The following is a 10,860-nucleotide window of genomic DNA, read 5'->3' as shown; positions in this document are numbered from 1 at the left end:
GGGGAGGTGGGCGGGCCCGCGGGAGAGAGCACGCATGCGCGCCAGGCTCCCCCACCCCCGCAGAGCCCAGAAAGCGGAGGGCGGGGCCGCGAGAGAGGGGAAGGCGCGTGCGCACCCGGTCCTGGACGCCTAGGAGAGGTGGGCGGGGCCGTAAGAGAGAGAGAGGCGAGAGGGCGCACGCGCACCCTATCCTCCCCTGCCTAAAAGATGTGGGCGGGGCCGCGGGAGTGCGCTTGCGCAGCACGCACGCCAAGGCCTGGGAGGGAGGGCGGGGCCTCAGGAGAGACGGAGAGCGCGCGTGTCCAGCACCGGCCGCGGCGATGGCTCTGCGCCTGCGCACGGGCTCCGGCGTCCTCCCGTGCCCGCCGAGCATGCGCAGAGCGGGAGCCACTGCGGCGGCGAGGGTGGGGGATGGGCCGTGGGGTTTGCAGGGCAGAGGGCCGGAGGGCGGCGAGGGGGCAGCCGTGCTCCTTGCCTGGCCAGTCCGGGCGCGGGGCTTCCTGCTCCTGCTCCTGATCCGGCCATGGGGTGACCAGGCGTGGGCGCAGCAGGTGTATGGGGGGCCCAGCAGCCGTCGTGCAAAGGCGAGGCGCACTGGAGATGCAGGGCGTGCCCTGCACGGGGCGGTGGGACTCCCGGCCCTGCAGCCCGAGGCCCCTGCTCCCCTGGCCCACCCTGGTCCTGCAGCCCCAGGCCCCTGCTCCCCTGGCCCACCCTGGTCCTGCAGCCCCAGGCCCCTGCTCCCCTGGCCCACCCTGGTCCTGCAGCCCCAGGCCCCTGCTCCCCTCGCCCACCCTGGTCCTGCAGCCCCAGGCCCCTGCTCCCCTGGCCCACCCTGGTCCTGCAGCCCCAGGCCCCTGCTCCCCTGGCCCACCCTGGTCCTGCAGCCCGAGGCCCCTGCTCCCCTGGCCCACCCTGGTCCTGCAGCCCCAGGCCCCTGCTCCCCTGGCCCACCCTGGTCCTGCAGCCCCAGGCCCCTGCTCCCCTCGCCCACCCTGGTCCTGCAGCCCAGGCCCCTGCTCCCCTCGCCCACCCTGGTCCTGCAGCCCAGGCCCCTGCTCCCCTCGCCCACCCCTAAGCTTTGGTCCCTGTGACTGGCCTTGGGGAGCTGCCCCTCCCGCCCTTCGCGGAGTCCTGCTCCTTCTGGCTTTTCAGGCTCCAGCTGCAGCAGCACCCTGCCTGCCTCTCTTCCCACCCTCACCCTTCACCCCTGCCTGCCTCTCTTCCCTTCACCCCTGCCTGCCTCTCTTCCCACGTTCACCCTCACCCTTCACCCTTCTCCCAAAAATGCCCGATACCCGCTGGTAGCAGCCAGCATGTGGAGCTGTATGCTTCCCTCCCACACGCTACTTCGCTAAATTAGTTCATGGATGGATTGAACCCAGACAGAGCAAGCTCGCTTGGTCCGGTATTCAGTCCTCAGAGCCTCAGGAACACACAAGCCAGAGAGCGAATGAGGTCCAAGGGAGGGTTGGTTGAGTGGCAGGAACGCAGCTGCTGCCTCCCTGGCTGAGCATCGGCAGGCAGCAGGATCTGGAACAGAGATAGGGATAAAACCCAGGTACCCTGGGCTCGGCAGCGTTGTCTAGTGGCTAAGGTCCTCGCCTTGATCCCATATGGCCGCTGGTTCTAATCCCGGCAGCTCCACTTCCTCTCTGCCTCTCCTCCTCTCAGTATATCTGACTTTGTAATAAAAATAAATCTTGAAAAAAAAAAACCAGGTACCCCAAGGCATGTGGGCGTCCAAAGCCTGCCCCATCCCCGCCCCGTACCGGTTTTTAAAAGCACTGCCATCCCATCACAGGCACTGGTTCTAATCCCGGCTGCTCCACTTCCCATCCAGCTCTGTTAATAATGTTCCTGGGAAAGCAGTGGAGGACGGCCCAGAGCCCTTGGGACCCTGCACCCGTGTGGGAGACCCGGAAGAGGCTCCTGGCTCCTGGCTTTGGATCGGCTCAACCCTGGCTGTTGCGGCCACTTAGGGAGTGAACCCTTGGATTTTGCCCTCAGAAGTAAACATGGCCGTTCTTGCTTTTGTGTTTTTTCTTTCTTTTCTTTTTCCACCACAAATGTTGCCGAGCTCTGCCCCTCCTTGGCGGGAAGCAGGGTGGGATCCAGCCGGGCACCAGGGGCAGGAAGGTCCAGGCGTGCTCTGCTGTCCCCTGGCGGTCACCCCAAGTCCTGGCTCGCCCAGCTTCCACACCTGCTCAGAGGGGCCGGGGACCCGGCAGTGACCCTGAGACCACGGAACACACCCCGAGATCAGACGTTAGCGACGGAGCTGTTTGCGATGGTCCCTGTGCTGCGGGGGCTCAGCCGGGCTTGGGCCAGCAGGCTCCCACGTGGAACCCGTGTCCAGCCCCTGGCCGGCAGCGCTGAGGGCTCCAGCACGCGGCAAGGGCCCTCACCCCCAGGGCGGTCCTGGGATGAGCTCCTTCCTGGCTTCCAGCCCGGCCTGGCCTAGCCCAGCTCCGCGGGCATTTGAGGACATCTCAGTGTGTGTCTGTGCGTGGCTCCGCTTTTCCAGTGATGAAACTTTCTTACAATTCTCAGATGTCGCTGCACTCTGTGAATAGGTGGGAAATCTGACGTTGGAGTCGCCTCGTGTGCTAATCCCCACAGAGCAGGGTAGCCCTGGGACCCTGTTTGTCATTCTGGTGTTGGCAGAGCTGATGAGAACGCAGGCTCTTGGGGATCCCGGAGTAGGACGGGGAGGGTCGTGGCTTGGGGAAGGAGCTTTTCTTCTCTTTTCTGTTCTGTGTGTGTGTGTGACTGCTGGGTCCTCTGTGTGTGTGTGTGTGTGACCGCCGGGTCCACTGTGTGTGTGTGTGTGTGTGACCACCGAGTCCAGTGTGTGTGTGTGTGTGACCACTGGGTCCAGTGTGTGTGTGTGTGTGTGTGTGTGTGACCACTGGGTCCAGTGTGTGTGTGTGTGTGTGTGTGTGTGACCACTGGGTCCAGTGTGTGTGTGTGTGTGTGTGTGTGTGTGTGTGTGTGACCACTGGGTCCAGTGTGTGTGTGTGTGACCACTGGGTCCAGTGTGTGTGTGTGTGACCACTGGGTCCAGTGTGTGTGTGTGTGTGTGTGACCACTGGGTCCAGTGTGTGTGTGTGTGTGTGTGTGACCACTGGGTCCAGTGTGTGTGTGTGTGTGACCACTGAGTCCAGTGTGTGTGTGTGTGTGTGACCACTGGGTCCAGTGTGTGTGTGTGTGTGTGTGACCACTGGGTCCAGTGTGTGTGTGTGTGTGTGTGTGTGTGTGACCACTGGGTCCAGTGTGTGTGTGTGTGTGACCACTGGGTCCTGTGTGTGACCGACCACTGGGTCAGTGTGTGTGTGCTGGGCCCTGAGGTGTCTGCGGCTCCCTGGGGCACCCAGGGCTAGACTCTCGGTGATCTCTTCCTGCTGCCCCCTTTCCCGAGTCCTGGGGTGCTCAGAGGGCTCCCTCCCAGCTAGTTGTGGGGTTGGAAAGGGACAGCACACCCTCAGGGCACACTGGGGACCAAGGAGAGTCAGGAAGAAGCGCAAGGGTGTGGGACTCCAGCCACTGCACTTCCCCTGCCCGCCCTCGGGGACGAGCTCAGGAAGATGAAAAGCAGGCCAGCCTAGAGACAGGCAGGGGTGCGGGAGGCTAGCCTAGCTTCCCCGCCTCCCACAGCTGCTTCTGCTTCCTGCTGGTGCACCTGCGGGCAGCAGAGGCCAGCCCACGCCCAGGTCCCAGCTGCCCACTGCTGCAGGCATGTGGGGAGTCAATCAGCTGATAGGAGACCTCTCTTCTCTGTGATGCTCTCAAGTCAACACATAAATCCTTACAGAATTATTTTTTGAGGATCAGCTAACAAGCTAGCCCAATACCTGCGTCAGCATCCCATAAGGCGCCAGTTCTAATCCCGGCTGCCCCGCTTCCCATCCAGCTCCCTGCCTGTGGCCTGGGAAAGCAGTGGAGGACGGCCCAAAGCCTGGGGACCCATGCACCCGTGGATGGAAGACCTTTGTCTCTGTAAAATCTGCTTTCAAATGAAAAATGACAGAACAGCAGCAGGGGACAGCTCGCGGGGCCTGGTGTCCTGGCGGGAGAGCTGGACGGAGCTGTGGCTCCTGGCCTGGCTGGACCGGGCACTGCCACTGGGCTACTCACACAGCAAATCAATAGACTGACATGTTTGCTCTGCTTTTCAAATAAGTGTCTTGTTTTTGTTTATAAAATCTTAAAACAGACATTTATTTTTATTGGAAAATCAGGTACACAAGAGGAGAGACAGAGAGCAAGATCTTCCATCCGTTAAATCACTCCCCAAGCGGCTGCAGGAGCCAGAGCTGGCCCAGTGGAAGCCAGGAGCCAGGAGCTTCTTCTGGGTCTCCCACACAGGTGCGGGGCCCCAAGGCTGCAGCATCTCTTGGAGAAAGAAGCAACCCAGGGCAGGGTAGGGTAGGGCAGGGCAGGGCAGGGAGCAGCCAGCCACCTTCCCCAGGCCACAGGCAGGAGCGCCCTCTGCGGGCCATGTGAGTGAAGACACCGTGACAGGGAGAGAATGACAGGGAGACTAAGACACTGAAGTTTGAGCTTATCTGGACAAGGAGATGCTGGACTCTACGCTCGGTACAGGCTCGCAATGAAAGAATCTCAACTGAACTTGAACTGTGGTAATGCAACAAGGTGGAGGAATCCACCCTGGAGGGGGTTTGGGGAGGGGTGGGGGGAATCCCAGTGCCTATAAAACTGTGTCACACAATGCAATGTAATAAAAAAAAAAAATGTAACATGGACAAATTTTACACATATGGCAATACAGATTTAGGAGTTTAGTAATACTTCCCACCCCAAAAAACAAAAATGGTTAGGGAAGAGGCTTAGGGCGTCGCCCACCTTCGTGCCCGGTCCAGGTGGCAGCTGGGAGGGCCCTGCAGATGCGTGGACTTCAGAGATGGATACCCACTGCTCCCGGGCGGGTTTTCCAACGTTTCTAAACACGTCTGACTTTAGATGGCGGTCGCTTACCCCCAGGCTCACCCTGTGCCCCCCAAGTGCACCTAGCTGAACCCACGTCTCCCTCGGGCTGGCAGGGCCCAAGGTGAGCCCAGCACCACCTTGCATTGGCAGGAAGCTGGACTGTGAGCAGAGAGGCCAGGACTTGACCCTACCACTCACTTCTGGCATGTACGAGTGCAGAGTGGCAGGTTAAACCACTGTGCCAGCCAGCCAAGGTTTCTGATGTTGTTCTCAAATAACCTTACCTCTCCAAGGTTGCATCACCAGAAAATGTATCTCCAAAGACCCTGGTGAGCGCGAGAGTTACGGCTGGGGGCGGGCAAGGCTGGGCATGGCTACAACCCCCCACACGTAAGCTGGTTAGGGGAGCCAGGCTGGGCTAAGTGCAAGTGGAGACTGGCAGGCTTTGCCTGGCAAGTGCTAAGACTGGGGGCTAAACCACAGAATCACCTGGAGAACGCAAGATCTGTGGTTGGAAGTGGGCCTGGTAGGGAAACCGCGGGCACCTCTCTGACGGGCTGCAGCTCCCACAGTGAGCATGAGAACCAGGGCTGGTGGGTGTCATGGCTACACAGGCAGTGGTGCCCGCTAGCGTAAGTGTGGGCTGGCCAGCAGGGTTGGTCAGGCAACAACACCCAGTGATGTGGACGAGAGCTGCACGGGATGTGGGATGGACTGGACCAAGCTGCTGCACCCACCAGCATGCTCAGGAACCGAGCCTGGAGGCGGGCCTGGTGGGGGTTTCTGGAGGCCGCTCGGACTAGGCTGCAGTTCCTGCTGTGTGTGAGGGCCGAGTGGGAGGCGGGCAGCGTTATGCCGGGCTGCAGCATCCATTGGCTTGTGTACGAGATGGGCTGGGGACAGAACCGACCAGGTGACCGCAGCCACCAGAGCGTGTGTCGGCTCACGTGGGTGATGGACTGTGCCGAACCCCACGCTGGCTGAAGACACAGGAGTCAGGAGGGGCCGCTTCTACTGAGGTCCAGCTGGACCGCTCAAGTCACAACTCCAAGCGTGGCGAAACTCAAAGGCTCCGTGGTCTAACCACGCAGTGCACATGTCAGAGCAGGGCCTCCGAGGCTGCTGGTGCCTGTGTGGCGGATGGCCTGGCCACACGCTCACAGGTGACAAGACAACGAGTTCCTGGAGGCCCGCAGAGGACGTCCAGGACCAAGGAGGGCAGAAACGTGGACAGCTCTCCCCGTATCTGGGTGAGTGGAGACGCTGAGGTGGACCGTGTCAGCCGTGGACCTTGGAAGGATTCAGCATTTCAGACCTGTCTTAACCGCTTTGGAATATGCTCCACACTGGGGACCCTGGGATGACGGTGGGTGGCCTCCCCCCCCGGGTACTGATGCAGTTGGGCTGCTGGGAGCGGCCCTCTCCCCTTCTCGCCCTAGACACAGGAAGAAAAAGGAGACTGCAAACAGTTGTCTCACCACCTCCCCCACCCTGATCCAGGGCCCACAGGGGCACATGTCCTTCTCAGGTATGTGGACGGCATCAAAATGACAAACAAAAACAGAGGGCCTGCCGCGGTAGCCTAAAGTCCTCATCTTGCACACACCAGGATCCCATATGGGCGCCGGTTCTAATCCCCGGAAGCCCCACTTCCCATCCAGCTCCCTGCTTGAGGCCTGGGAAAGCAGTGGAGGACGGCCCACAGCCTTGGGACCCTGCACCTGCATGGGAGACCAGAAAGAGGCTCCTGGCTCCTGGCTTCGGATCAACACAGCTCCAGCCATTGTGGCCACTTGGCGAGTGAATCATCGGACGGAAGATCTTCCTCTCTGTCTCTCCTCCTCTCGTAAACCTTACCTTCCAATAAAAATAAACAAATCTTAAAATCTCTAAAGTCGTGTGGAACCCCGCTGGCTTGCACCCACAAGGAGAACACGTGCGGGAAAATAAGGCGGTCATTTATTAGGGTGACCCCACAGCCGCCCTGCACCCCACGTCTCAGGCCGCGCCCGCCTCGTGCAGGGCCAGCTGGCTTGCACCCACAAGGTGGACACGTACAGGAAATCGAGGATGTCACGTACCGGGGTGACCCCACAGGCGCCCTGTCCCCGCGTCTCAGGCCGCGCCCGCCTCGTGCAGGGCCAGCTGCTCCTTCCTCTGGCTGCGCAGCACCTGCTCCTCCCACTGCGCCTGGTCCACCTGGTCGTCCGTGAGCACCACGGGCAGGTACTTGTCTTGGAAGAGGCGCTCGTTGGTCTCGGAGCGGAGCTGCCCGGGTCGCAGCACGCGCAGGTGGGGCGGCAGGTGGCTGAACTCGCGGTCGTTGATGTCGCAGTCCCGCATGCGGCTGCCCAGCACCCACCAGCGCCCCAGGGCGCCCACGTCCAGCACGCGGCCGGCCAGCTCGCTCCAGCGGGGCTGCAGGTGCGGGCAGCGCGCCTGGTACAGGCTGACCTCCGCGTCCACGGGCGCCTCGTAGGCCAGCGAGCACACGCCCAGGTGCGCCAGGCGCAGGCGGCCCCGGCCCCGCAGCCACAGCAGCCGCTGCACGAAGGCCTCGGCGTCCGGCCTGCGCGTGCCCGGCGCCAGCAGCAGCAGGCGGCCCGACGCGTCCAGCAGCGCCTCGTCCAGCGCCGCCTCCCCCGGGGCCAGCGCCGCGCTCAGCGCCAGGCCGCCCAGCAGCCCCGCGCCCATGGCCGCGCGCCCCGGACGGGCCCGGGCAGCCGCCGCCGCGTCCCGGCACGCCTCGCCGTAGTCGCGGAGCAGGGCGCGGGCCCAGGCGCCTGCGGGGAAGGGGGACAGGGAGGGCGCGGTCAGCGGCGTCCACCCGGCCAGGCTCACCCAGGCGCGCCCCGAAGGGGAAGGGGGACACGGGGTGCGCGGTCAGCGGCGTCCACCCGCCCCGGCCCGGCTCCACTCACCCAGGCGCGACCCGAAGCCCGGCTTCCTCGCCGCCTGGCTGCCCTGAGCGGACGCCGCCATTCTCTTCCGGCCTGCGGTCCGCGCTTCCGGAGGGAAACAGGCAGGAGCGCGAGTTCCAAAGGCTTGGGGGAAGAGTGTGACGGGCGCACACAGACACACAGACGCGCGCGCGCACGCCCCCCGGAAGCGGCTGCCCAGCGGAAGCCGGATGTTGCTGTCTGAAGCGACAGCGAGGGAGCGGCGGTGTGGGCGGGCCGCGCAGGCGCACTGGGGCGCAGCCACGCTTGCAGCCCCGGAGCCGGCTCAGGTGAGCGGGGCGGGGTCCACCTGCTGGGGTCGGGGTGTCCGGGACGCCGAGGTCAGGGGTGTCCGGCCACTGCGCGCGGGGCGGAGGCAGCGGCCTGCAGCGATCTCGGCGTGCCATGCGGTGACCGCCATGGCCGCGGCCGACGAACTGGCTTTCCACGGTGAGTGCGACCACCCACCCCATCACCGCCCTGCGAGCATGCCCGGGGCGTGGGGGGCAGCTCCCCGATTCCAGCCCTCAGACCCCCTCCCAGGACCACCCCATCACCGCCCTGCGAGCATGCCCGGGGCGTGGGGGGCAGCTCCCCGATTCCAGCCCAGGACCACCAGCCCCTGCAGGGGAGACCCTGGAACAACACTGGGGGGCCCTCGGCCCACTCAGGGCACAGCTTGCTGTGGGAAGACGTATGGGGTGGTGCCCCTCCGTGGAAGCAGCCCCCCGAACCACACGCCCCGGTGTCCCCTGCCCTCGTCCGCTGCAGAGTTTGAGGAAGCCACCAACCTCCTGGCCGAGACCCCGCATGCAGCCACCAGCAGCGCAAGCAGTGACCAGCGGAGCCCGCAGGGGCACGTGGCCGTGGCCATGGGCGCCGGGGACGGCTTTGGAGCCGAGGAGGAGGAGGGGGACCGGGCAGCGGTGAGCACTGGCGTCCCTTGGCCATGCTGTCCCTCAACCCCCGTGTGACCTGGGCAGCTGTTGAGCGTGTGTGTGTGTGGCAGCTCCTGCAGGACCAGCCGCAGCCCGGGTTCTGGACGTTTGGCTACTATCAGGGCTTCTTCGACGTGGACACGGCACAGGTCAGGCCTCCGGGAGCTGGCGGGCAGAGGGACAGGAAGTGACGGAGGGAGGTGCTCTCTAAGGAGGTGTACTCCCAGCCTTTGGTGGGGGGCGGGGGGAGGCCAGCGCACAGGACCCACGCTCCTGGATGAGGCCTGGCCATGAAGGAGCGGGAGGGCCGGGTTGGCTGGGCTGCGTGGAGGATCGGCTGCAGGGGCAGGAGGGAGGGGTGTCTGTGCCTGGAGAGGAGAGGGAGGTGGTGGGGGGTGGCCGCATCGCCGGGGACCCTGGGCAGCTGGGCTGGCTGAGGTGGGGGCCGGGGAGTCATGCAGAGCTTAGCAAGGGGAGGCCCACCAAGAGCTAATGGTCAGATGTAACAGGATGGCTGGGAGGGAAGGCCCATGGGCTCAGGGTGGGGGTGCCGTGGCTGGGAGGGAAGGCCCGTGGGGGGTGCAGGGTGGGGGTGCCGTGGCTGGGTGGGCAGGCCTGTCAGAAACCCAGAGGAGTGGCTGAAGAGCAGACTGGGGAGAAGGGGGCAGGGCTGGCTTCCCGGACTCCCCCGAACCCACCCACCAGGTCCTGGACCGCATCAAAGGATCGCTGCTGCCCAGGCCCGGCCACAGCTTTGTCCGGCACCACCTGCGGAATCGGCCGGATCTGTATGGTGAGGCACACACGGCCCATCCCTCATGTGTCCAGCATTCTTGGGAGTGACAGGCCGGTTCAGAGTAGGCCTCTGTGGGCTTGGAGAGGAGCCGTGGAGGACACCAGGGATCGGGTCTGGCCTGCAGGATGGCGGAGCTGGCACACAAGCTGTGGGTGGCTGGGAGCCCCGAACCTGACCGTGCCCCCTCCCTGCCACCACCTTAGGCCCCTTTTGGATTTGCGCCACCTTGGCCTTCGTCCTCGCTGTTACCGGCAACCTGACACTGGTCCTGGCCCAGCACAGAGACCCCTCCATCCACTACAGCCCCCAGTTCCACAAGGGTAAGCGCGGTGGGGCACAGCCCAGCGCACTGTGCCCGGCCTCTGGCATCACTGCCCGTCCTGTCCCTGCAGTGAGCGTAGCTGGCATCACCATCTACTGCTACGCCTGGCTGGTGCCGCTGGCGCTGTGGGGCTTCCTGCGCTGGCGCAAGGCTGTCCACGAGCGTGTGGGCCCTTACAGCTTCCTGGAGACAGTGTGCACCTACGGTTACTCGCTCTTTGTCTTCATCCCCACAGTGGTGAGTGTGGAGGTGGGGAGGGGGTGTGCGTGCAAGCGCGCCACGGAACGGCTGCCCACTGCCCGCTGCCTCTATCCCCAGGTTCTGTGGCTTATCCCCGTACCGTTGCTGCAGTGGCTGTTGGGGGCCTTGGCGCTGGCCCTGTCGGCTGCGGGGCTGGTGTTCACGCTGTGGCCTGTGGTGCGTGAGGACAGCCGGCTCGCAGCGGCCGCACTGCTGTGCATCGTGGTACTGCTGCACGCCCTGCTGGCCCTGGGCTGCAAGGTGGGGACGGCGGGGGCTGTCCATGGGGGCCTGGAAGGTGGGGGTGGGCCAGCCCCGCCCTCCCACTCACCCTGGGGGTCTCTGGCAGCTCTACTTCTTCCAGCCACTACCTCCCCATGTGGCAGTACCACCTGCGGCTACGTCTCCTCCCCCGGGGAAGCTATCCTCCACCTTGGCCCGAGTGGCAGCTACTTCCTAGGCAGCCGCCGGGTAAGGAGCTGCCCCGGCCTCCCCCCGCCCACGACGCACACCAGGACCACCAAGACGATGACTGAGCCTCCCGTGCCACCTCAAGGCTGCTCTACCACTTTCCCAGACTTTTCTTACAAAGCAAACACTTTTATTTTCTATGCAAAGGTGATTCCAAGAATTGATAGAAAGGTGGGTGGGGTGGGGCTCCAGCCATGGGACCAG

The 10,860-nt window shown here is 64.1% G+C and overlaps 2 protein-coding genes across 2 annotated transcripts; one reads left to right on the top strand and one right to left on the bottom strand.

Moving 5' to 3' along the window:
• Window positions 1–7,062: 7,062 nt before the first annotated feature.
• On the bottom strand, window positions 7,063–7,996 carry TIMM29 (translocase of inner mitochondrial membrane 29). The gene is made up of 2 exons (XM_004595750.2): window positions 7,872–7,996; window positions 7,063–7,733 (listed from the first exon to the last, which is right to left on the bottom strand). Exons 1-2 carry the CDS (start codon window positions 7,930–7,932, stop codon window positions 7,066–7,068), a joined length of 729 nt encoding a protein of 242 aa, XP_004595807.2. The 5' UTR covers window positions 7,933–7,996; the 3' UTR covers window positions 7,063–7,065.
• A 234-nt stretch (window positions 7,997–8,230) lies between these two features.
• On the top strand, window positions 8,231–10,645 carry YIPF2 (Yip1 domain family member 2). The gene is made up of 8 exons (XM_058657614.1): window positions 8,231–8,339; window positions 8,661–8,815; window positions 8,899–8,976; window positions 9,533–9,620; window positions 9,827–9,943; window positions 10,016–10,182; window positions 10,264–10,446; window positions 10,535–10,645. Exons 1-8 carry the CDS (start codon window positions 8,309–8,311, stop codon window positions 10,643–10,645), a joined length of 930 nt encoding a protein of 309 aa, XP_058513597.1. The 5' UTR covers window positions 8,231–8,308.
• Window positions 10,646–10,860: the final 215 nt, after the last annotated feature.

Source organism: Ochotona princeps, chromosome 33, assembly GCF_030435755.1.
Source record: "Ochotona princeps isolate mOchPri1 chromosome 33, mOchPri1.hap1, whole genome shotgun sequence".
Taxonomy (NCBI): Eukaryota; Metazoa; Chordata; class Mammalia; order Lagomorpha; family Ochotonidae; genus Ochotona; species Ochotona princeps.
This window is presented reverse-complemented; position numbering and strand designations above follow the sequence as displayed.